At 43.6% G+C, this 26,982-nt stretch overlaps 1 protein-coding gene across 3 annotated transcripts in view; it reads left to right on the top strand.

Annotated features, from left to right (window-relative positions):
* The window catches only part of acer3 (alkaline ceramidase 3), a 192,005-nt gene that overhangs the window by 53,073 nt on the left and 111,950 nt on the right, over positions 1-26,982 (top strand). For all 3 annotated transcript variants that reach the window (XR_004412413.1, XM_033023385.1, XM_033023386.1), the window contains exon 3: positions 24,353-24,405. Coding sequence is in view for 2 of the 3 variants with exons in the window: in XM_033023385.1 (XP_032879276.1) it covers positions 24,353-24,405 (53 nt within the window). In the remaining variant the exon portion in view is untranslated. The remainder of the gene's footprint in view (positions 1-24,352; positions 24,406-26,982) is intronic.

Genomic DNA, 26,982 nt, shown 5'->3' with positions numbered 1-26,982 from the left:
ACAATTTACAGAGGCTAATTAACCTACAAATCCTCATATCATGGGAGAATGCCGAGCATCCAGAAAAAACCCAAGGTGGTCACAAAGGAAAACATGCAAACGTCACCCAGACAGCAGCCAAAGTCCGAATCAAACCCGGGTCTCTGGTGCCGTGAGGCAGCAGCTCCAACAGTGCTACTGTGCTTTAATAGGAAGTCCTGTAATTCTCTTGCTCCTCTTTATCTATGCTTTACAATGTGCTTTTTTTCTTTTGCCCCACATGCATTTCCTAATATAATTTTACATAACATTGTCAGTTTGGAACTGCGGCATTGTATGGTTCAATGCCTGGCAGATGGAAATGGATGATTATCTGTGTGATAAATATTGACGGTTGGAGTCCCTTTTGTAATACCATGGATGTTGGTTAACTGCACTCTTAACTTCCTTGTTAGGTCGATAAAACATAACTGCTCAGTTTTCTTCATTTCTATGGGTGTTACCGCTTGTCATTAACACATCGGAACTGAAGAGTGTTGAAATCAGGTAAACGTTTAATGATTTCTTAAAACAGCAGTCGTTCCATTCTCAGATGCACGTCTTTCCATCTTTATGTCCCCAGTTAAGTTGCACTCATTGAATATTGATCACTGGTTATCTGCGGTTATACAGTCACAGAGTGATGCAGCACAGAAGCGGGCTCTTCTGCTGAATTCCTCCGTACTAACTAAAGAGCCTGTCCTACTTAGGCGACTTTATTTGTTTAAGAAGGAACTGCAAATGCTGGAAAATCGAAGGTAGACAAAAGAGCTGCTGGAGAAACTCAGCGGGTGCAGCAGCATCGATGGAGCGAAGGAAATAGGCAACGTTTCGGGCCGAAACCCGTTCGTCCCGAAACGTTGCCTATTTCCTTCGCTCCATAGATGCTGCTGTACCCGCTGAGTTTCTCCAGCACTTTTGTCTACCTAGGCAACTCTTTAGGTGACTGCCAGGGACTAGTTTTAATGGAATTCACCTACGACAACACATACATCAACCTACGACAACAATAATTGTCGCAACTATCGCCGAAAAACATGTTGCCCAAAAAATCGCCTAAGTGGGACAGGCCCATAAGATGCCTCATCAAAGCTAGTCCCATTAGCATTTGGCCTATATCCCTTTAAATATTCCCTATCCATATACCTGTCCAAATGTCTTTTAAATTTGTTATTGCACCCGTCCCAACTACCTCTGACAGCTCATTTCCATATTCCCACCAGCTGTGTGAAAATATGAATCCTTAGGTTCCTATTACATCTTTCCCCTCTCACCTTAAATTAATGTACTCGAGTTCTTGATTGCCCAACCCTGTTCTCTACACTCTCTCCAGCTAAATGGCATCTTTCCTATAGCAGGATAATGAAAACTCAACACAATCCTCTGACTTTGAAAACAATCAGATACCTTTTGGGCAATTGGAAAGAAGGCGGTGCTCTTCCCCTCAAGCATTCCAGATTCCACTCAGATCTTTCAGTATGCCTGGCTTACTGAGGGTCACTGACTCAATTGACAGAAGGTAGCAGAAACCTTGTGCAGGGAGTGAGTCAGTGGAGGGAGAGGGACTTTGGATGGGGATTATGGGAGGAGGTGATATGATCATTAGTCATGGGAGCAGAATTAGGCAATTCGGCCCATCGGTCTACCCCTCTAATCAGTCATGGCTGATCTATCCCTCTCAAGCCCATTTGGCCTTCTCTCCATAACCTGTACCTCCCTTACTAATCAAGAATCTATCAATCACCACCTTAAAAATACCCAATGACAGCATCCACAGCCTTCTGAATTCCACAGATTCACCATCCTCTGACTAAAGAAATTCCTCCCTCTTCTCCTTTCTAAAGGTACTTCCTTTTATTCTGACAGGGCAGAATGACAGCAGAAGAAGCCTCAGTGAAAGCATTTTGAGGTAATGATTAAAGAATAAAGCTTGTGAAGGGGTTTATTTGAAATATTTCTAAATTTCCGCTTCTTCCAGGTGATTGGCATGTGTGAGGCAGGTGACATTTTCCAGCTATTTCATTACTTAGAATGCAAGCAGAAGTGAGGTCTTCCCCATCCCAAAACTGAAGAACAAAGAAATATCTCCAGAAGTTACCTTGTCCCTCACAATGAATCTGTGGAATTCATTGCCTCATAAGGCTGTGGAGGCTGTCAATGGATATTTTTAAGGCAGAGATAGATAGATTCTTGAATTGTACAAGTGTCAGGGGTTATGGGGAGAAGACAGAAGAATGGGGTTAGGAGGAAAAGATCAGCCATGGTTGAATGGCGGAGTAAATGATGGGCCAAATGGCCTAATTCTGCTCTTATTACTTATCAACTTAAGTACATTTTTTTTGCTTGCGGAGGATGCAAAACCTGGATAACATTGACAAGTGTATGGGTGATGGTTGGTCGGCGTGCACTCGGTGGGCTGAAGGGCCTGTTTCCACACGGTATCTCCAAACTAAACCAGAGCGGACCAAGCATTGCAAGTTATCACTTCTCATGCCGATGATTGAGTGGAGCGAGTTTGCCAGACACTCAGTCTCCAGAAACAGTTCTAGAGTTGAGCAGCTTATCAGTTAACAGTAAGCAGCGACAGCTGGGCTTTGCAGCCACAAGCCATCTGTGTGTTGAGGGTGGAGAACCGAAGATGTATAGGTTTGTAAGTTAATTAGCTTCTGTAAATTATAAATTGTCCCTGGCGTGTGATGGTCTTATTACACGGGGTGATCTCTAGTTGGTGCTGACTCGGTGGGTGGAAGGGCCTGTTTCCACACTGCATCTCTAAGGTCTAAAGTGAAGAGGATTTTACTTAGTCACCGGGCTATGTATGACAGGCAGAGATAGGGATCACTTGCAGGCAGAGGGGATTAGTTTAACTGGATATCCTGTTAGGCATGGACATTGTGGGTGAAGGGCCTTTTTTCCCTGTGGCTATCAAACTGTAAAACTCCCCCCTCCCCCCAATCTTTGCACATTCCCAACCCTTTCCACTTGTCACTTTAATATCATCTTTCATGATCTTCTTGTATTTTACGACTTGGCAGACCAATTTCCCTCCATGGATAAATAAAGTTCTATCGTATCGTGTTTTCTGTCATAAATAGCTTTGGACAACTGCCACCTGAACACTTTCACCCAATGCCTTTTGTATCTATCATCTACCCTTCTGGAACACCCTAATTCTTACTGCATTGTGACCAGCTTTTTCACAGGATTTGAAAGACTCTATGTACCTTATCTTTTCAACCATATGCTCAGTTAGTACTTACATCTTCAATGTCCCAAAACAATTTGCAATCAAAATGTCGGTCACTGTTTCTAGGGCACAGTCACTAGGGCATATCACAACAAAATCCCTGAAGCAATAAATGCACGTGAAGGTAGCTGAGGGGAAACCATAGAACTATTACTGTTCTGTGAAATACTCAGAGACAATTGAATTCTTGTGAAGGTATTTAGGTGCAAATGTACTTTACTTTATTGTTTGAAATCGCGCCTAGTTGGTTAAAAGCAGGACTGCAGGGTATTTTGCCCAACTAGAATTTTGCACATCCAATTCCTGAAATTCTAGTCAAAACAATGAAATTGGCTGTGTGTTTAGAACTACTTCAATGCTTTGAATATTTTTATAGATATATATCTGTACATATCTTTGAGTTTGTGCACTTGGTTTATATATTTCTTTTTGGCCCAATCAATTTACGATCTACAATCAAATCAAAATTAAATCTAAATCAAAGGAGGCAGGAGAATGGGGTTAGGACGGAGAGATAGATCAGCCATGATTGAATGGTGGAGTAGACTTGACGGACCCAATGGCCGAATTCTACTCCTATCCCTTATGACCTTAGCCTATCAGCCTCAACCACCAACTTGGCAGTTCGTTCCAGGCACTCACCACCCTCTATATAAAAAAAAAAAACTTGCCCCGCACATCTCCTTTAATCTTTGCGCATCCCACCTAATAGATGTTGAAGACATGACCCAGAGTACATTTGTGGCCATTTGCTAGTGTGTGCGCATCTTATAAAGAATGTACATTGTAGGCATTGTTTGTCAGTGGAGTGCGCAAATGCAGTAGGTTTTCCAAGAGCGTAATTACAGTCGTTTCTTGTTATTGTTGGAACTGCTTATTCAGGTCCATTCCAAAGCATTCTTTCAGGTTGCAGTTGGTGGAAAGGCTTTAGGGAGTTGGGGCACTGAGTCTCGGAACAGAATGCCTATATTCTGACCTATTCTTGCAGCCAGCATATTTGCAGAGCTGGTCCCCTATGTTTCTGGCAAAAAGCGATTCCCAGAATGTTTATTGTGAAGAATCCCATGATGCTAATGCCGTTAAAAATCCTGGTGAGTTTGTTAGGCTTTCTGATTGGAAATTGTTGCCATTTGTATTCTTCATATGGGACCAACCACTTACCAGCTCAAGTCGGGATATTTCTAGTGTTTTAGGATCTTGCTATTTGTGATCCTGAACTGCTATATTACCGAGAGATTTGCAGATGTAACTGAATACTCCAGCCAGGCACGGAAATGGCTATCAAAACATGGAGGGGACACAATTTCTTGGCGGCCGCGAGCGTGCATGCGCATGCGGCTTCGGCCGTGGACTCTGTGGACGGTAACATCGGGAGCTGACCTGGTTGGTGACCGACTCCGAACTCCAGCAACAGCAGCTTGGTCCGCCCCGAATCGTGCGATTGAATCGGCCCATTTGCGGGGGCTTTCATTTTGATTTTAGGCCGCACCGGGCGATGAAAGACCCCGTGAACGTGTCGATTCAGCCCTTAGAAAGCGTCTGATAAAGTCCGGATTACAAAACATGGGGGGGGGGGAGATTGTCCCCCACCTCTCAAAGCTTTGGGGGGGGACGTGCCCCATCCTGTGCCCCCCCAGGATTTCTGCCCATGACTCCAGCCACTCATATGATACGATACGATAGAATTTTATTCATCCCAGGAGGGAAATTGGTCTGCCAACAGTCATAAAACACGACTGTCCACTCTTGTTCATGAAGTCCTCTCTTGCCTTAGAATGAAGCACAAGACACTGATGAAGCATCTAAAAATGGATGTACCTAGAACACTCATCAGGTACTTCTACTGCAATGTCCGATCATTTGAGATCATTGCTCTCTGGTTACCACATCCTTTGTGCTACCTACAACTAGCTTTTACCTCGTCTCTTGTCACTTCAATGTTGCAAGTAACCCTTCAGTCACATCTGGTTAAACAATTGGTATTAAATGGGCAGTTGATCTCGTCTCACCTCGGGGATTCTGTTCCTTAGTTTCCCTTCAGACAAAGGATGTGAGAAGTCTTGAACTGAGTGAACCTGATGGAACTCACACTGTGCATCAGTGAGCAGTTTATCACTGAGTAGGTGCCTTTAATAATTAACCTGTCATAGATTTGTCATCCTCTGTGCTGAAAGACAAACGTGGACAACTTTTCACCTTTTGTTGGGTGACTGACAGTGGTTTTACATGTAACCACTTGGCAAGACAATTTTGAAGCCTTTCTCTTCAGCAATACAATGTGAATTGCTTATTAAATACTGTAACAATGTAACAGGATTTCAGTTCGGCTAAAAAGCTTTTCACCTCCTTGAATCTACTTGATGTAAATGTAGGACATATTTTCTTCTTCACATACCTGGTTTCATAATAACAGAGTGGCGCGTAAGCAGAACTATTTAGATGTGTTTATTTGAACTGTGCAGAAGAATTGACATATAAGATTTTCTAAATTCTAGATTCTGTGGAATCTCGGCTCAGATAGAGTGGATGTGGAGAGGATGTTTCCAAGAAAGTCTCATCCAGAGTACTGTACCTTCCATTAATATTCTCTCACTCCACTAAAATATGAGCCTAGGTTTTATGCTCAGAACACGAGGTAGAGCTTTGAGCTTTGCACGCACAGACATCTGGCATTTTCCTTTGTTAAAAATAGCTTGAACTAACTAGATGGTCCTTTTTACTTTGAAATGTGTTAAAATCTCATACTAATCATTAACTTGGAGATGTTAGTGCCAACTCAGTTATAGAAATTTGGCTTGTGGTGTCTTGCTGATAGTCTTAGATATAAAGCGGGAGTAGATGAAGGAATGAATGAATGAATACGTTTATTGGCCAAGGATTCACATACAAGGAATTTGCCTTTGTGCTCCGCCCGCAAGTGACAACATGACATACGGTGACAGTTAGGAATGAGACAAAACATTAAACATTAATAATAATATGAATGTTTAATTAATACAAAGATGAATACAAACACAATACAATTAGCAGATGGATATAAATGAATGGACAACACAGTACTCTGAGCAGCAATGGTCATACCTGTACTTGACAATGAAATGCCAATCTATTTAGTTTAGTTTTAATTGAGTTTATTGTCATGTGTACAGAGGTACAGTGAAACGCTTTTTGTTGTATGCTAACCAGTCAGTGGAATATATGATTACAATCGAGCCATCTAGTACAGATACATGATAAAGGGAATAACATTTAGTGCAAGATAAATTCCAGTGAAATCTGATTAAAGATGATCCGAGGGTTTTCAATGTGTCTTTAGTCAGAAGGTGGTGAATCTGTGGTATTTATTGCCACAGACGGCTGTGGAGGCTGTCATTGGGTATTTTTAAGACGGAGATGAATAGATTCTTGATCAGTACAGGTGTCAGGGGCCATGGGGAGAAGACAGGGGAATGGGGATGGGAGGGAAAGATAAATCAGACGTGATTGAATGGTGGAGTAGCCTTGATGGGCCGAATGGCCTACCTGTGCTCCTATGAATGATGGATTTATACAAAGGATACAAAGGGCATTTATTATCACATTTATGAACTTCAATCTGGTGTTATGCGTGGGCTACGTGGCCAGAATAGTATGACAGTGGGTAGGCAATTCCACAAGCACAATATCAGATCAATGCTGTGCAACCCTGCCACATCTAGTTGCGAATGGTGTCGGAAGCAACTGCAGATGCTGGTTTAAACCGAAGATAAACACAAAATGCTGTAGTCTCGCTGAGTTTACCCCAGCATTCTGTGTCTACCTTTAGTTGTGAATGGTAGTGGACAATTGAACAGCAAATAAGGCCTGGCATGCAAGTACTCTAGACTGCACTGAAACGTGTGACCACACGCAGATCACATTTTCAAGTAGAAGATTGATCATTCCCTCTCTTGAGTTTCTTCACCGTGGCGAGTCTTCAGCCAATTCAACTCACTTCATGTGATTTAAAAAGAAAACGGCTCAGATCACTGGAAGCAACAAAGGCAATGAAATCGGACAACTCCCGACTGTTATTACTCAAGACGCCCAAGAACTGGCTGCGTGTTTAGCTAAGCTGTTCCGGTACAATTACAACGCTGCCGTCCACCCAGTTATTTGGAAGATTGCCCAGGTAAGACCATGTGGGTGGCACAGTGGTCCAGCAATTGGTGCGCTGCTGAACTGTGCCAGCGACGACTGGTTCAAACATGCTTTCAGTTGCCGTGCATGTGTGACTCGCACCTGGGTGGCTGTATGGGTTTCTCCCAGGTGCCACCCACATCCCAAAGATATAGTGGCAGATTAAATGGCACCTGTAGAAATTGCTGCTCCTCCACCACACTGATGTGCCGGGGGATAACTGTGGAGCCACATGCATTGTGTATCATCAAAAGTAGGTCAGAGAGAGGTTGAGTATCCTTCAGTAAATGACACACTTCCTGACATCCCAAAGCGTATGCACCATTTGCAAGTGCAACAAGGCAGGACAGCGAGACCTAGGGTGTTCAGCTGCATAGTTCCATGAAAGTGGTGGCATTGGTGGGCAGGACAATGCAGGAGGTGTTTGGCACACTTGCCTTCATTGATCAGGCTTTTGGAACATAGATCAGTACAGCACAAGAACAGGCCCCTTTGACCCAAAATGTTTATTGGCAATCATGATGCCAAGATCAACTTTTATCTGCCTGCACATAGAACATAGAAACATAGAAAATAGGTGCAGGAGTAGGCCATTCGGCCTTTCGAGCCTGCACCGCCATTCAATATGATCATGGCTGATCATCCACTCAGTATCCTGTACCTGCCTTCTCTCCATACCCCCTGATCGCTTTAGCCACAAGGGCCACATCTAACTCCCTCTTAAATATAGCCAATGAACTGGCCTCAACTACCTTCTGTGGCAGAGAATTCCAGAGATTCACCACTGTGTGAAAAATGTTTTTCTCATCTCGGTCCTAAAAGATTTCCCCCTTATCCTTAAACTGCGACCCCTTGTTCTGGACTTCCCGAACATCGGGAACAATCTTCCTGCATCTAGCCTGTCCAACCCCTTAAGAATTTTGTAAGATTCCCCCCTTGTTGCATCTCCCCTTTTCCTAATCGGCCACCATTCAGATAATAGTCTACTTTCCTATTTTTGCCACCAAAGTGGATAACCTCACATTTATCCACATTATACTGCATCTGCCATGCATTTGCCCACTCACCCAGCCTATCCAAGTCACCTTGCAGCCTCCTAGCATCATCCTTACAGCTGACACTGCCCCCCAGCTTCGTGTCATCCGCAAACCTGGAGATGTTGCATACAATTCCCTCGGCCAAATCATTAATATATATTGTAAATAGCTGGGGTCCCAGCACTGAGCCTTGCGGTACCCCACTAGTCAATGCCTGCCATTCTGAAAAGGACCCGTTTACTCCTACTCTTTGCTTCCTGTCTGCCAGCCAGTTCTCTATCCACATCAATCCACCCAATACCGTGTGCTTTAAGTTTGTATACTAATCTCTTATGTGGGTCCATGTCGAAAGCCTTCTGAAAGTCCAGATACAACACATCCACTGGTTCTCCCTTATCCACTCTACTAGTTACATCCTCGAAAAATTCTATAAGATTCGTCAGACATGATTTACCTTTCATAAATCCATGCTGACTTTGTCCAATGATTTCACCACTTTCCAAATGTGCTGCTATCCCATCTTTAATAACTGACTCTAGCAGTTTCCCCACTTCCGATGTTATACTAACTGGTCTGTAATTCCCCGTTTTCTCTCTCCCTCCGTTTTTTAAAAGTGGGGTTACATTAGCTACCCTCCAATCCTCAGGAACTACTCCAGAATCTAAAGAGTTTTGAAAAATTATCACTAATGCATCCACTATTTCTGGGGCTACTTCCTTAAGTACTCTGGGATGCAACCTATCTGGCCTGGGGATTTATCGGCCTTTAATCCATTTAATTTACCTAACGCCACTTCCTGGCTAACCTGGATTTCACTCAGTTCCTCCATCTCATTTGACCCCCGGTCCCCTGCTATTTCCGGCAGATTATTTATGTCTTCCTTAGTGAAGACAGAACCAAAGTAGTTATTCAATTGGCCTGCCATGTCCTTGTTCCCCATGATCAATTCACCTGTTTCTGACTGCAAGGGACCTACATTTGTTTTAACTAATCTTTTTCTCTTCACATATCTATAAAAACTTTTGCAGTCAGTTTTTATGTTCCCTGCCAGTTTTTGTTCATAATCTATTTTCCCTTTCCTAATTAAGCCCTATGTCCTCCTCTGCTGGACTCTGAATTTCTCCCAGTCCTCTGGTAGGCTGCTTTTTTTGGTTAATTTGTATGCTTCATACAATTCAGAACAGTACAGCACAGGAACCGGCCCGTCGGCCCATAATGTTTGTGCTGAACAAGGTGCCAAGTTAAACTGGATTCATCTGCCAGTACATGATCCATATCTCTCGAATCCTTGCACTTCCATGTGCCTATCTAAAAGCCTCTTAAACGTCACTATCATAACTGCCTCCACCACTACTCTTTGCAATGTGTTCCAGGCACCTACCATTTTATGTGTTTAAAAAAAGCTTGCTCTACGCATCTCCATTAAACCTTCCTTCTTTCACCTTACAGCTATGCCCTCTAGTGTTGGACATTTCCTGCCTGGGAAAAGGTTCTGACTATCTACCCCATCTATGGTTCATCTAAGAATAAGGGGTAGGCCATTTAGAACGGAGATGAGGAAAAACTTTTTTACCCAGAGAGTTGTGAATGTGGAATTCTTTGCCTCAGGAGGCAGTGGAAGCCAATTCTCTGGATGCTTTCAAGAGAGAGTTCGATAGTGCTCTTAAAGATAGCGGAGTCAGGGGATATGTTGAGAAGGTTGGAACGGGGTACTGAAATGTGGATGATCACCATGAATGGCGGTGCTCGCTCAAAGGGCCGAATGGCCTACTCCTGCACCTATTGTCTATTGGCTCTCATAATTTTATTTACAATCCATCTCCCTCCACTCCCTGAATATCCTTATGCCTATCCAAAAGTCTTTTAAATAATATTTGAGTATAGATGTTGGGACATGTACAAAATGTTGGTTAGGCCACATTTGGAGTACAGTATTGTTCTGGTTGCCCTGCTGTAGGAAGGATGTCATTAAACTAGAAAGGGTGAAATAAAGATTTGAGGATGTTCTGAGAAGGTTTGAGTCATAAGGCGAGGTTGTGTCATTTTCCCATGGAGCATAAGAGGCTGAGAGGCGACATAGAGATTTATAACACCATGAGAGGCATTGAAAGGGTTAATAGCCACAGCCTTTCCCTTGGGGTACGGATGTTTTAAACCAGAGGGCATAGGTCTAAGGTGAGAGGGGAAATATTTAAAAGGAATCATGTGGAGGGGCAGCTTGTGTAAGAAGGAACTGCAGATGTTGGTTTATACTGAAGATAGACACCAAATACTGCAGGAACTCAGCAGGTCAGGCAGCATCTCTGGGGTAATAGAATAGGTGACATTTTGGGTTGGAACCCTTCTTCAGAATCACTCACTCGCTTACCCAGACCTGTAATGGACCCCAACTTTACTACATTCTATGGCAGATCCACTCATTCAATAAACGGTTCCTCACCTACCTGGACTCTATTAAGGATGGAGTTTGTAGAAGGGTTCCGACCTGAAAAGTCACTTTTTTTTTTTTTCGTCAAAGATGCTGCCTGACCTGCTGAGTTACTCCAGCATTTTCGATCAATCGTGAGGGGCAACCTTTTCCACAGAGAGAGTGGTAGTATATGGAATGAGCTGCCAGGGGAAGTTGTAGAGGCACTGGTACAATTGCAATTTAAAAGACATTTAACCTTTCCTATCAAAGCTACTTGTGTAGGGATATGAGCCAAGGACAGGCAAGTGGGACTAGCTCAGTGGGGAACCTTGTCAGCATGGAAGAGCTGGGTTGAAGGATCTGTCTCTGTGCTCTATATCTGTGTGACTATTACATTCCAACGTGGAGGCTCAACATCATCCAGGGTGCAAAGCATCCTTTTTGATTGACTCTTCATTTAACACTACAAATCACTCTGTCCATCACTATCATGCCCTGCCGCAGTGCGTTTCATCTATCGGAAGCACTACAAATACTCTCCTAGGCTACTCTGACTGTAGCTCCCAAACCCATAACTTAGTTTAGTTTAATAATAATAATAATTAATTTTATTTAATGGGTGCCTTTCAGACATCTCAAGGACACCTTACATAGATTAATCGGAAAAAAAACATATAATCGGAATAAAATATGTAATAAAGACATCACAGAGACACAAATTAAAAACAGAATTCAATCCAAAAACAGAAAATCAAAAACACAATGTGAAGAGAGAGCAGCGGCAGCCAACGCGCGCCAGCGTCCACTCTCTCTTCACGGCAGCCATCTAGGACACAGACTTACAGGATTACAATTAGACAAAAAAATCATCCCCCCACAGTGGAGAGCACTGTGGGGGAAGGCACAATGTCCAGTCCCCACCCCAAGTTCACCCCAAAGTCAGGCCTATTGAGGCCACCGCAATTGCCTCTACGGAGGCCCGATGTCCCTGGCCGTTCACACCGGGTGATCTTGCCCCGGCGTCGGGAGAGTCCTCTCGGCGGCTGGGCCACCTGGAATGGCCGCTTCCTGGTTGGAGATACAGAGTGGAAACAGGCCCTTTGGCCCACCGAGTCTGCACTGACCAGCAATCACCCCGTACACTAGCACTATCATACACACTTGGGGCAATTTACAATCTTCACTGAAGCCAATTAACCTACAAACCTGTGCGTCTGGAGTGTGGGTGGAAACCAGAGCATTCAGGGAAAACCCACGTGGTCACTGGGAGAACGTACGAACTCTGTACGGACAGCACGCGTAGTCGGGATCGAAACTGGGTCTCTGGCGCTGTAAGGCAGCAACTCTACCGCAGCGCCACCGTGCCACCCCAATCTATCTTGTGACTAGTTGGGTGCCACAAGGCTCAGTTCTGGGACCCCAGTTGTTTACAGTATATATTAACGATTTAGACGAGGGAATTAAATGTAACATCTCCAAGTTTGCGGATGACACAAAGCTGGGTGGCAGAGTGGACTGCGAGGAGGATGCTATGAGGCTGCAGGGCGGATAAGTTGGGTGTGTGGGCAGATGCATGGAAGATGCAGTATAATGTGGATAAATGTGAGTTAATCCACTTTGGTGGCAAGAACAGGAAGGCAGATTATTATCTGAATGGGAGACACAAAATGCTGGAGTAACTCAGACGGACAGGCAGCATCTCGGGAGAGAAGGAATGGGTGACGTTTCGGGTCGAGTCTCTTCTTCAGACTGGTCTCGACCCGAAACGTCACCCATTCCTTCTCTCCAGAGATGCTGCCTGTCCCGCTGAGTTACTCCAGCATTTTGTGTCTACCATCGATTTAAACCAGCATCTGCAGTTCTTTCCTGTACACATTATCTGAATGGTGTCAGATTAGGATATGGGGAGGTTCAACGAGACCTGGGTGTCCTTGTATAGGTATGTTACAATACTTACCTTCAGCGGCGCTGCAATTCTGCCACTGGCCGTGTGCGCGATTTTGGCGCGTTTGAGGGGGGGGGGGGGGCGGGGTTAAAACGGGTTTTTTTTCCCGACCTGGTCCTGAATTATATTTGTTGAAGTGCAAGATGTTGCTAAAGAATCGTCCGACAGCCGTTCTGTGTGTTTTTTAAAAAAATTCACCCGACAAGTTAATCGCTGGAATGATTTTACAACCAGCTTCTGAAGCCGTCAATGCCGACAACAGGGACGGATTTTATGGAGGACCAGGTAAAAGAAAGTAGTTTATTTTTATGTATAAAAGTGTTTCTTAAGATGCATTTAATTCACATTTTAAGTTGCGAAACAGTGATTTTTCCCCCCGAAGAACCGGCAATGTATTTGCTGCCGATATGGGGGACTAAATTCACCGCAACCTGAACGTTCCAAATGGTCCCGTTCCAGAAAATCCCACTCGCAAGCTGATTTAAATGGCCATTAATTTACAGGTATTAAACATTAAATTCCTTCCATTTGGCCATGACAATGAGATTTTAAAATTATGTTATATTCTGAATTCTTGTGTGAATGTTATTTGGACACTTAGGGTATTTAGATCTAGTAATTGAATTTTGTAATTAGCTACAATTAGGCAACTAACTAATTATATGCTTTTATTTCAAGTCATCTAAGTAAGATTTGTTTCAGAATTCTTCAATCTATAATAACTGAACATTTCTTTCAGTTCTCTTAAATTTTAAGAAAGTTATGGGCTTTTAAATGTTCTCGATCACAGCTTTTGTGTTAAGTCAATGAAAAAGCAATAGGGAACAAGATGCCAATTTCCGAGTATGAAAATGACCATAACATTTTTAATACTGAAGATATGAAAGTGATTTAGGTGTCAAATTAAAGTTATTTTTATGCTTTATCTGATGGGATAAATTAAAGACTTGATTTTTTAAATCTCAAAATTTTGTGACATTGCTACCTTGTACATCCATCACTGAAAGTAAGCTTGCAGGTACAGCAGGAGGTGAAGAATGCTAATGGCACGTTGGCCTTCATTACGAGAGGATTTGAGTTTAGGAGCAAGGAGGTCCTACTGCAGTCGTACAGGGCCCTGGTGAGACCACACCTGGAGTAATGTGTGCAGTTTTGGTCTCCTAATTTGAGGAAGAACATTCTTGCTATTGAGGGAGTGCAGCGTAGGTTTACAAGGTTAATTCCCGGGATGGCGGGACTGTCATATGCTGAGAGAATGGAGCGGCTGGGCTTGTATACTGGAGTTTAGAAGGATGAGAGGGGATCTCATTGAAACATAAAAGGTTGTTAAGGGCTTGGACACCCTAGAGGCAGGAAACATGTTCCCGATGTTAGGGGAGTCCAGAACCAGGGGCCACAGTTTAGGAATAAGGAGTAAGCTATTTACAACGGAGCCGAGGAAACACTTTTTCTCACAGATTTTCTCTGCCTCAGAGGGTGGTAGAGGCCGGTTCTCTGGATGCTTTCAAGAGAGAGCTAGATAAGGCCCCTGCTCGTCCCTGAGGAAGGGAGAATCGGAGAGAAAGGTGTAGGGATTCAGCGACGGCAGTGACCGGTGCCGGAACAGACGGCCGGTGAGAATAACTAGGGTCTTGCCTTCCACGCCGTCACGGTCAGCTGCAGGATGTGCCCCCGGAGCACAAAGGTTGAAGATGGGCTGGGGGAGACGAGAGGGTCGATGGAGGATCCGGACGGAGGTGACGGCTGCAATGGGTCCTGATGCCCAGCTACTGCTGGGACTTTTAAAATGGAACCAGGAAATGACAACTCTTGCATATGGGCTCTGTGGGCTGCTTCTATATGTTCTGTACTTAATCTGGGATTGTATTTATGTACAGCAATAATTTAACTGAACTGTACGCAAAAAAAAAGAATTTCACTGAGTCTTTGTACATGTGACGATGATAAAGAACCATTGAACCATGGACAATACTAATAAAACCAATACCAATTTGAATGGCATGCATGTTATTCAAAGAATTCATTTTACTCATTTTTGAATTCAGCAAAGATTTTTTGTCCTCATTTGCCAACATAAATTCTTGCTAGAATTTTCCAACATTGTATAGGGCAGAAAGGGGTGATTATGCCAGTGCCAGCTATTCTGAACAGACAAAGTTCTTTCACCTCTGCTGTTCCTTAAACTCAGACGTACAAATGTTGCTCCTATTAAATCAGCTTCTGCCATCTTTTTCTGGTATTGCATTCCAGATTATCATGGTTTGCGACATGTTCTTTTGCAGGCCACCTTTATATACACCGTATATGCGTTCCTCAGTTACTGGGCCTTTCACCACTGGTTACTGTTTCTTCCTAGTCTTATCTAGAAATGATGCATCTGGCCTTCCCTTGACCTTATAGTTTGGTTCGGTATTATTGTCACGTATGCAGTGAAATATTTGTTTTGCGTGCTATCCAGGCAAATCATGTCATACGTGACTGAATCAGGTAATGCGAAAAAGATAGGAAACCGAGTTCAGAATATAAGTGTTACAGCTGCAGATCTGTGCAGATAATAACATTAGAAGGGCCGCAGTGAGGTAGATGGGAAGATTAGGATTTCATCACTAGCGTATGAAATGTTTATTTACGACTCTGATAACAGCAGGGAAAGCAACTATTCTTGAATCTATTGCTGCGTACGTTCAGGCTTTTAAATCTTCTCCCCAACGGGAGAAGAGAGAATGACTGGAACATGAATGGGAAAAGGACATAAAGTGCTGGAATAGCAGGTCAGGCAGCAACTCTGGAGAACGTGGATAGGTGGCATTTTACGTCATGAAAGGTGTTTGGGTCAAGAAAGAAATCATCCAAGGACCATCCTTGCTTGCTTTCTTAAGACGGCAAAAAGTATAGGTGGATTTGATCAGGGGGTGGAGGAGGAGGAGGAGTCTGGTATGTATAATGGGCGGGGCTGCATCCACAATGATCAGAAATGTATTGATATATTTTGCAAAGTAGTTGCCATACCAAGCTGTGAGGCATCAAATTGGACGCTTTCTATGGCGCATATACTGTTATGAGTCATTGGAGATTTGCTAAAGTCATTAGCCTTCTGAGGAAGTCGAGGCATGAGTGTGCTTTCTAGCCCGTAGAGTCAATGTGATTGAACCAGGGCAAATTGGTGATGATATTTACAGATGGAAACGTGAAGCTGTTGACCATCCCTACTTTAGCACCATGTACTCCACCCCACTTCCTGCTCCTTTGCTTTGTTGACACTGAGGGAGAGGTTGTTGACTTGGTTTTCTCCAGGTGCTCCAGTTTCCCACCACATTTTAAAGACATAGGCAATAGGTGCAGGAGTAGGCCATTCGTCCCTTCGAGCCAGCACCGCCATTCAATGTGATCATGGCTGATCATCCACAATTAGTACCTCGTTCCTGCCTTCTCCCCATATCCCCTGACTCCGCTATTTTTAAGTGATGTAGGTTTGTGGGTTGGTACAAAATGCTGGAGTAACTCAGCGGGACAGGCAGCATCTCTGGAGAGAAGGAATGGGTGACGTTTCTGGTCGAATGGTCTCGATCTGAAACATCACCCATTCATTCTCTCCAGAGATGCTGAGTTACTCCAGCATTTTGTGTCTATCTTTGGTTTAAGCTGGCATCTGCGGTTGCTTCCTACACATTAGGTTTGTGGGTTAATTGGCTTCTATAAGTTGCCTCTAGTGTGTAGGATGCGAGACTGGGATAACTAATGTATGGGTGATTGGTGGTTGGCGTGGACTCGGTGGGCCAAAGTTAGAAGCTGTTATCCTGTCTCTATGGAAGATTTCCCCTAGAGTTGAATCTTTCTCAAGGAAGAAAGAGGCTTGAATGATCAAATTTCTTCTGCCTGTTGCATTTGGTAATGTAAATTTGCCAAGAGTTTATTGATGATATCAAAGTTTCTTTTTAAATAAAGGATTAATTGTAGAGATTGTGATCTGTCTTTGCCATTGTGGTGCCAAGCAGTGTCTGCATTCTTTTGTATATTTATTGCATCCGTGCCAGGAACGCTATGTCCATGTTATTGACCTAACCAGAGGAGTGTTAGGTCTTCCTTGAATTCTTGCTGGCTGATAGATCCATCTGTCCCACCACCTAAAGGGCCTGTCCCACTGTACGAGGTAATTCAAGAGTTCTCCCGAGTTTCCCCTGATTCGAACTCGGAGAATTACGGTAATAGCCGCTCGTAGGTACTCGGGGCTCTCGCGGACATTTTCACAGTGCTGAAAAAACTTCACAAGTTACCACGTTTCCGGAGTACCTGCCGTTAGCATTACGAGCCGCTACGAGACATCCACGAGCTCCAACGTAGCCGCTACGTACATTCGATGTACTGACCACAAGTATGATTTTTATAAAATTCGGGAGAGCTCTTGAATTACCTCGTACAGTGGGACAGGCCCTTTACTCCTCAAATTTTCTCTGCTGGTTTCCATTTTAATTGAAAACTGTATTCAAAACTTTTTGCAGCAGCATTCCCTTATCAACAGGGATTTGTGTTATTGCTCGTGTTTTACTGTTTGCGTGCCAGACCTTTGATGGATTTTAATCTCTCGAGGGGGACCTTGTTGTGCAGCCAACTTGGCTTAGCTTTGGACATAGTCTGAAAAAAAAAAAATGTTTGGCAGGTTTGCTGCCTGAACATAGTGGAGATGGACATAAGTTTGTAGACTTTCATTCACTCAACACATCCGTGTGATGAGGTAGAATAACAGCAGACCCGGCTCGACGGCTGCAGAACCAGGTACCCACCTGGAGAGGGAAGCCTGACCCCCTGCTCGCTGCTGAAGACCGGCAATTGGAGAGGAGGATGGAGGAGTTGGAGAAATGGCAGCGGGCGCTGGTCAAGGGGCCTAATAAGGACACATGGGATCTTGCCTTCCGCACCCTCAAGATCGGCTGCAGGAGTCACTCCCCCCCGGCAAACAAGGGGTGAAGAGGGCGGTCGAAGGAGAGGGGCAACGGTTCACAGGTCGACCAGAATGGGGGTGATGGCTACAACAGACCCTTGTGGCCCACTGCAGCTGGGACTGTGTAATGGCAGCAAATTAGTGACTCTTGCGTATGGTCATCAGATCATGTTCATAGGAATAGAATTGGACCATGAGAAAGGAAGTACTTGTTTCCCCTCTTCCCCAATTCTTCCTGTTGATAACTGAGTTGGTTCCCCCTTGTTGTTTGACTGAAATATGCAGTACAACAGCGAACCAGGCCTTTCCTTGCTGACTCCCCCCACCGAGTCATCGCTGACCATTAGTTCACACTAGTTCTATGTTACTTTCTAATCCATTCCCTACACACTGTCCACCCACACTGTGAGGGATAGCACAGTGGCACAGCGGTGGAGTGGCTGCCTTACAGCACCAGAGACTCTGGTTCATCCTGATTACGGGTGCTGACTAGACAGACTTTGTACACTCCCCATGACCGCATGGGTTTTCTCCGGGTGCTCTGGTTTCCTCCCACACTCCAAAGATGTACAGGTTTGTAGGTTCAATGGCTTCGGTAAAAATTGTAAATTGTCCCTAGTGCGGGTTGGCGCATACTCGATGGACTGACAGGCCTGTTTCCGCGCTGTATTTCTAAACTAAACTAAACTAAACTAGGGGCAATTTAAAGCGGCCAATTAACCTCCAAAAAGAGCCCCCAGAGGAAACCTACGTGGTCACTGGGAGAAGTTGCAAACACTCACACAGACAGCCAAGGTCAGGATTGAATCCGTGTCTCTGGTGCTGTGAGACTGCAGATCTACCAGCTTTACCACTGTACCACAGGACGTCAATTAAGGGTTTAAAAAAGAACTGCAAATGCTGGTAAAATCAAAGGTAGTCACAAAATGCTGGAGAAACTCAGCGGGTGAGTTCCAATTCCTTCTCTCCATAGATGCTGCCTCACCCGCTGAGTTTCTCCAGCATTTTGTGTCTACGTCAATTAAGGGAACAGTTTTACCCTTTAACATTCTTAAAACCTTTAATACCTTTTAAAAAAAAAAAAAAAAAAATCTCAAATCTATTTGACGTTATTTTAATGGGAAGAAGCAACTACCTTTTCCTTTCAAATGAGTGGAATGATTATGTAGGATTGATACTTCAAGCATTGATGAATGCATAGTTTATGTTGCTTAAGCAGTAAGTATTCTTCTACTGGGAATAGTAAATCTATGGATGCCTATACTTAAAACATAGGCAGCACGGTGCCGCAGCGGTAGAATTGCTGCCTTGCAGCGAATGCTGCGCTGGAGACCCGGGTTCGATTCCGATTACGGGCGCTGTCTGTACGGAGTTTGTATGTTCTCCCCGTGACCTGCGTGGGTTTTCTCCGAGATCTTCGGTTTCCTCCCACACTCCAAAGACGTACAGGTATGTAGGTTAATTGGCTTGGTAAATGTAAAAATTGTTCCTAGTGGGTGTAAGACAGTGTTAATATGTTGGCCCTGTTTCCGCTCTCTATCTCTAAACTGAACTGAACTAAACTAAATGTGACCCATTTATGGATGATTGGTACACGAGCTTGAGGAACGTCAACAGTTAGAGGTTGTAGTCCACGATCACAAAGGGCATGCTTACTTATATAGTCATGCAGCACTGAAACAGGCCATTCAGCCCACTACGTTCCACGCCAACCCAATGGGAGCCCATCTCTATTCTTTCACCATCCAATCTTTCAGCAAGACTCACACAAAATGCTGGAGTAACTCAGCTGGACAGGCAGGATCTCTGGAGAGAAGGAATGGGTGATGTTTCAGGTCGAGACCCATCTTCAGAAATGTCACCCATTCCTCTCCAGAGGTGCTGCCTGTCCCGCTGACTTACTCCAGCATTTTGTGTATCTTCAGTGTAAACCAGCATCTACAGTTTCTTCCTACACCTTTCAGCAAGGCTTGTAGCTTGTATGCAATTCAAGTGCTTGTGTAGACATTTCTTAAATGATGTTGGCAACTCTCACAGTTGCTGCTTCCTCCACTCTCAGAGGCTGTATTTTCCAGGTACTCGCCATTCTTTAGGTATGAAAAAATAATTCCCCTCAGATCCCCTTTTTATCTCTTTTCTACCGTTAAACTTTGTCCTCTAGTTTTGCCTAACTATGATATGGTGAAAAGTGCCTATATCTCTCATCCCTTCCTATCTATATATGTCATAATTATATATACCTCAATAGGCTTTTCTAACCTTTTCCACTAAGTTACTCCAGCACTTTGTGACTCTTTTTGTAAAAAGACCTGCAGTTCCTTGTGTCTATGTCTTAAATATGCACACTCCTGTGCCCTCATTAAGGCTTAAGGCATCAAGGCTAAACCTTGCACTAAACGTTATTCCCTTATCATGTATCTATACACGGCAATGGCTCGATTGCAATCATGTATTATCTTTCTGCTGAATGGATAGCACGCAACAAAAGCTTTTTGCTGTACTTTGGTACACGTGGTAATAAACAAAACAGCTTAACTATAACTATTATCTATTTCTCTAAATATTCACAATTCCCATTAATCGACGATCACTTGATCAGCTCCCCACCACTGATGGAGATTATCCCTATTTACTGCTGTCTGTCTACAAATGCCAGTACGTGATAGGACAAATTAGGACGTACATGGTAAATGGTAGCGAATTGAGGAATGCAGTTGAACAGAGGGATCTAGGAATAATTGTGCATAGTTCCCTGAAGGTGGAATTTCATGTAGATAGGGTGGTAAAGAAAGCTTTTGGTGTGCTAGCCTTTATAAATCAGAGCATTGAGTATAGAAGTTAGGATGCAATGTTCAAATTGTACAAGGCATTGGTGAGACCAATTCTGGAGTATGGTGTACAATTTTGGTCGCCCAATTATAGGAAGGATGTCAACAAAATAGAGAGAGTGCAGAGGAGATTTACTAGAATGTTGCCTGGGTTTCAGCAACCAAGTTACAGAGAAAGGTTGAATAAGTTAGGTCTTTATTCTTTGGAGCGCAGAAGGTTAAGGGGGGGACTTGATAGAGGTCTTTAAAATGATGAGAGGGATAGACAGAGTTGACGTGGATAAGCTTTTCCCATTGAGAGTAGGGAAGATTCAAACAAGAGGACATGACTTCAGAATTAAGGGACAGAAGTTTAGGGGTAACATGAGGGGGAACTTCTTTACTCAGAGAGTGGTAGCGGTGTGGAATGAGGCAGGAAGGTTCGATTTTATCATTTAAAAATAAATTGGATAGGTATATGGATGGGAAAGGAATGGAGGGTTATGGTCTGAGTGCAGGTAGATGGGACTAGGGGACTAGGGGGAAATAAGTGTTCGGCACGGACTTGTAGGGCCGAGATGGCCTGTTTCCGTGCTGTGATTGTTATATGGTTATTATATGGTGATGCTGTCTCATCTTCCATTTTTGTGGCATACAATGGTCCTTTATAAAGGGAATTGTTTGGCCACATATTGATCTGAAGATCGACACAAAAAGCCGGAGTAACTCAGCGGGCCACGCAGCATCTCTAGAGAGAAGGGATGGGTGGCGTTTCGGATCGAGACCCTTCTTTAGACGTCTGAAGAAGGGTCTCGACCCGAAACGTCACGCATTCCTTCTCTCCAGAGATGCTGCCTGTCCCGCTGAGTTACTCCAGCTTTTTGTGTCTAACCTGCATCTGCAGTTCCTTCCTACACATATTGATCTGAGTTGGGGTTTGAATTGAGGGACATAACGCCAATCATTCTGATTAAATCAGCATAGCAGGCATTATAGTTTTCTATCACAATCCTTGCACATTCCCAATTCCTTTATATTTCCTTCGCTCCATAGATGCTGCCTTACCCGCTGAGTTTCTCCAGCATTTTTGTCATCCTTTATATTAGAGTTAGTGTGCTGGATTAATGCGTTTAAAAAAAAAATGAAAACAACTTTACTTTATCCTCTGCCTCTAAAATGTTCTCACTGTTGGAGAATGATTGAATGAATAGGTTTATTGGCCAAGTATTCACATACAAGGAATTTGCCTTGGTGCTCCGCCCGCAAGTGACAACATGACATACAGTCACAGTCAATGACGCATTAAACATTAAACATGAACAATAAAACATTATTGATTAAACATGTGAATTAAATAAAATACCAGAGCAAAAGGAGGCTACAGATTTTTGGTTATTGAGTAGAGCTACTGTTCGTGGAAAAAAGCTGTTTTTATGTCTGGCTGTGGCAGCTTTGACAGTCCGGAGTCACCTTCCAGAGGGAAGTGATTCAAAGAGAAACTAGTGTAAGTGAAAACTCACGCTGATGGTGTTGGGAGCAGCACAGAAGAAAAACGTCTCCTTGCTCATTGAGATGGATGGTGTCATTTCAGCATATCTGCCAAAACCTTGCACAGACCCTTTTTCAAAAGAAGTTTTATAACATAAATGGGTAATTAGATTGCAAATGGTAATTTAGACAATTTAGCAGTAATTGAATAGGCCCTATTATGATTTTTAACAAAAAAAATGGGGTGTGCCCGAGTACTTGGTATTGATGACATGTGGGATGGGGGATGGTGTAGGAGAGTCCTTTACTGAAATAGTTGTGAAAGTGCCAGCCCAGCGTTTAGTGCTGCTTAACAACCGGTGACTACTGGGGATAAATAGGATCGAGGGGTTGAGGACGATGTGGAGGCACAGAGGAGATATTAAAGAAGAATAAGGATGTTTCCAGTCGTGGGAGAGTCTCGGCATAGCCTCCGAATAAAAGGACGCACCTCTTGATAAAAGAATGCACCTCCAGAATGGAGGTGAGGAGGGGTTCATTTAGCCAGAGGGCAGTGAATTGTGAAAAAAGTAATTGGAGAGTTTTTTTTAAAGGGTGCTTGATCGGTTCTTGATTTGTTCATGTTATAGGAGCAGAATTAGGCCGTTTGGCCCAGCAAGTCTACTCTACCATTGAATTGTGGCTGCTAAATCTTTCCCTCTTAACCCCATTCTCCTGTCTTCTCCCTGTAATCTTTGACACCCTTACTAATCAAGAACCTGTCAATGTATTTTTTAAATTCATTCATTCATCATCGTTCAAAACATTAGCGACGCAGTGGTGCTGGTTTCCGACGGGAACGGTGACGGACGCACCACACATCTCTGTCCTCCAGTTCCTGCGGACTTCCGCTGCTGGAAGTATAGGATGTTGGTGTGTGTGCTTTATCATCATTCCTTACAATGCCGTGTACGATAGTGATCGCAACTTCTACTGAAGTGTGGATGGCCGTTGGCTCGCTAGGAGCTCATCCGCCCTTTGACAGGTCTTGTTTTTGGTCCTGCTGGGGGTGGGGGATACGGTTGAGTCGCTGACTATCACAGCCATTTGTCGCAATGAATTTCACAGATTCACCACTCTCTATGACTATTTCTTGGTGTTCTCGGCCAAATAACTATGAGGAGAAATTCAGGATTAGTACAGGGAGGGGTGGGGGAGTGTGAATGGGGAACGTTCTGCCATGCCAAAGGCTCTTGCTAGACTGCTGAATTCAGTGTAAATTGTAATCCTTTAAGACCCCCACCATGCGGATGTTTGACAAGCGGCCCCAAGGAGTGAGCTCAATTAATGGAGGAAGCCTTTGTTTTCAGTATAAAACTGATAAGATCAGTGCTTTGAAGTTGTTCGCACGTGCCTTTCTGCATCGCCCTGTCTTTTGCAACAATTAAGTAACCATAAGGGGTAAATTCCCATGCTTATGTGCCACAGAATTATGTGGTTATGTGGAATGACTGGTATAATTCATATTTAGAATTTTCGTAGAATGGGATTAAATAATATTTACGGGGCAGAAAACAGCGCAGCTAGTCGTCCTGCTGCCTCACAGCAACAAAGACCCGGGTTCGATCCTGAGCTTGACTGCTCTCTGTATGAAGTTTGTACCTTCTCCCTGTGACGACATGGGTTTTCTCTGGATGCTGAGGCTTCTCCCCCACATGCCAAAGACGTGCGCCTTTGTACAATAATTGGCCCCTGTGTATTGCCCATAATGGGAGTGGATGAGAAAGTGGGATAACATCGAACAAGGTGTGAACGGGTTATCGACAGTCAGCATGAGCTGAGTGGGCCGAAGGGTTTGTTTTCACACTGTCTTTCAATCAATCGTTCAATATTGAATTTAGATCTTGTAAAATTACAAACTGCTAAAGTTTAATCATATAGTCAGACTTTTAACGACAGTTTAAACATATATGAAGCTATTTATCTTAAGCAACTTAGCATCTTCTGTGTTTAAGAAGGAACTGCAGATGCTGGAAAATCGAAGGTAGACAAAAGTGCTGGAGAAATTCAGCGGGTGCAGCAGCACCTATGGAGCGAAGGAAATAAGCAATGTTTCGGCCCGAAACCCTTCTTCAGACTGAAGAAGGGTTTCGGCCCGAAACATTGCCTATTTCCTTCGCTCCATAGATGCTGCTGCACCCGCTGAGTTTCTCCAGCACTTTTGTCGACCTAGCATCTTCTGTGCAGTTTTGAATATGAACTTTGGGCATATAACACCATATTTTTCCCCTTTCTTAATCTTTTGAATTTTATTCTTGTTTCAGCCGTGGGAATAGGGTCATGGTGTTTCCACATGACACTGAAATATGAAATGCAGGTGAGCAACTGCACAACTACCAGTGTATCAATTATATGTTTAAGCTCTCATTTCCTAACAGCCCTTCACACCTGACTTATGTCTTTGGTATTCCTGGTCCACATCCAGATGTGACTAATAAACTTCCGGTCAACATCAAAATCAACGATGGACCCATACAACTGTAAGGATCTAAACAATTCATTGGCACCTGAGTTCTTTAAACTGGGTCTGGATGTCATTTTGTTACTTGGATGCCCATTGCATCGTCGAGCGTATTACCTAGTCAAGTCAAGAGAGTTTATTGTCCTATGTCCCAGATAGGACAATGAAATTCTTGCTTTGCATCAGCACAACGGAATATAGTCGGCACAAATACAGAACATATCATATCAGTGAGTACATATACCTATCATAATAGTTTAGTTTTTGTTTCATTTAGTTAAACGATACGGCGCCTGTTTCATCGATCCCCGCACACTAACGCTACCCTACACACACTAGCAACAATTTACAATGATATCAAGCCAATTGACCTACAAACCTGTAGGTTTTTGGAGTATGCGAGGAAACCGGAGATCCCGGGAGAAAACCCGTGCAGGGGAGAAGGTCCAATCTCCATACAGATAGCACCTTTAGTCAGGATTGAACCTGGGTCTCTGGCACTGTAAAGGCAGCAACTCTGTCACTGCGCCACCGTGCCGCCCAAGTTGCTGAACCTTGTGGTGAGGAGTTTAAATGATAATCTGTAAATATTGCACTGTGCACTATTTTCTTTGATTGTGCACTATTTCTCTCCTCTTTTCACCTGAACTTGAGGCGAACTTGAACTCTGAACTAGAGATTCTGCTGTAGTTGCTGTCTACTCCTTTCCTGCTTTATTCATGAGCAGTGGTGATATTCATTATGACGATTTGTTTCTGATTGATATCCCTCCCTCCCTCCCTCCAGTTTTAAATGTTACTCCTCCTCTTCTCCCCTCATCTGAAAGACCAGTTTGCCAGCTTTGTCACTTACTCCAACCATCTGCCTATCAACCCCTCCCACCACCCACCCCCCCCCCCCCCAATCACCTGTGTCCACCTCTCATTTGCACAGCTTTTTCCGCTTTATTTCCCCACCACCCCACTACAATTGGTCTGAAAAAGTCCTGCCCTGAAAAGTCACCTATTTCTTCCTCCAGAAGTGTTGCCTGATTCACTGAGTTACGCCAATACCTTATGTTTTAGTTGTAACAGTGAAGGTCACTTTAAAATGTGAATGTTGCGCTTTTACAAGAGATCTAAGTGAGACACTTAAAATAAAATAAAAATTTGATTGGAACCCAATGGTAAAGATTCTTTAATAGATTGACATCTGAATAGTTTGTCATGAAAAGCTAAATGAAAATCAGTTGTAAAATTCCAGTCAGAGTGAAGATACATTTGTGAAGGTCAAATGTAAGAGGTAAATATATCGTAGATGGCTGGAGCCTGAGGAACATTGATATGCAGAGGGATCGTGGGCGGTGCAAATCCATAGCTTCCTGGAGGTTGCAACAGAAATGGATAAGGTGGCAGAGAAGTCATCTAGCATGTTTGCCTTCAGCAGTCATGGGACTGAATATAAAAGTTGGAAGTCGCGTTGCAGCTGTATAAAACTTTGGTTAGGTCAGTATTGTGTGCAGTTCTGGTAACTGTTTTAGAGTCATAGAGTGATACAGTGTGGAAACAGGACCTTCGGCCCAACTTGGCTGCACCGGCCAACATGTCCCAGCTGCACTAGTCCCACCTGGTCGCGTTTGGTCCATATCCATCCAAACCTATCATATCCATGTACCTGTCTAACTGTTTCTTAAATGTTGGGAGAGACCCTGCCTCAACTACCTCCTGTGGCAGAAGATTCCCTACACCCACCACCCTTTCTGTGAAAATGTTGCACCTTGGAATAGATTCCTATTAAATGTTTCCCCTTCACCTTAAACCCGTGTGCTCTTGTCCTCGTTTAACCTACTCTGGGCAAGAGACTCTGTGCATCTACCCGATCTATTCCTCTCATGATTTTATACACCTCAATAAGATCACCCCTCATCTTCCTGCGCTCCAAGGAATGTTTCTTATAGAAACTTATAGAAACTTATAGTTTCTTATAGAAACGTACAAAATTCTCAAGGGGTTGGACAGGCTAGATGCCGGAAGATTGTTCCCGGTGTTGGGGAAGTCCAGAACAAGGGGACACAATTTAAGGATAAGAGGGAAGTCTTTTAGGACCATCTTTAGGATGAGAAAATCATTTTTTACACAGAGTGGTGAATCTGTGGAATTCTCTGCCACAGAAGGCAGTTGAGGCCAGTTCATTGGCTAGATTTAAGAGGGAGTTAGATGTGGCCCTTGTGGCTAAAGGGATCAGGGGGTATGGAGAGAAGGCAGGTTTGGGATATTGATTTGGATGATCAGCCATGATCATATTGAATGGACTTTCGCCTTTATAGAGCCTCAGCATTACATCCCTGTTTTTGTATACAAGCCTTCTTGAAATAAATGCTAGCATTGAGTTTGCTTTCTTTACTACCGATTTGATTTGCAGATTAACTTTTTGGGAATCCTGCACCAGTTCCCA

Source organism: Amblyraja radiata, chromosome 6 (assembly GCF_010909765.2).
Source record: "Amblyraja radiata isolate CabotCenter1 chromosome 6, sAmbRad1.1.pri, whole genome shotgun sequence".
NCBI lineage: Eukaryota > Metazoa > Chordata > Chondrichthyes > Rajiformes > Rajidae > Amblyraja > Amblyraja radiata.
The sequence above is the reverse complement of the archived record's forward strand: the minus strand, read 5'-3'. Positions and strand labels throughout refer to the sequence as shown.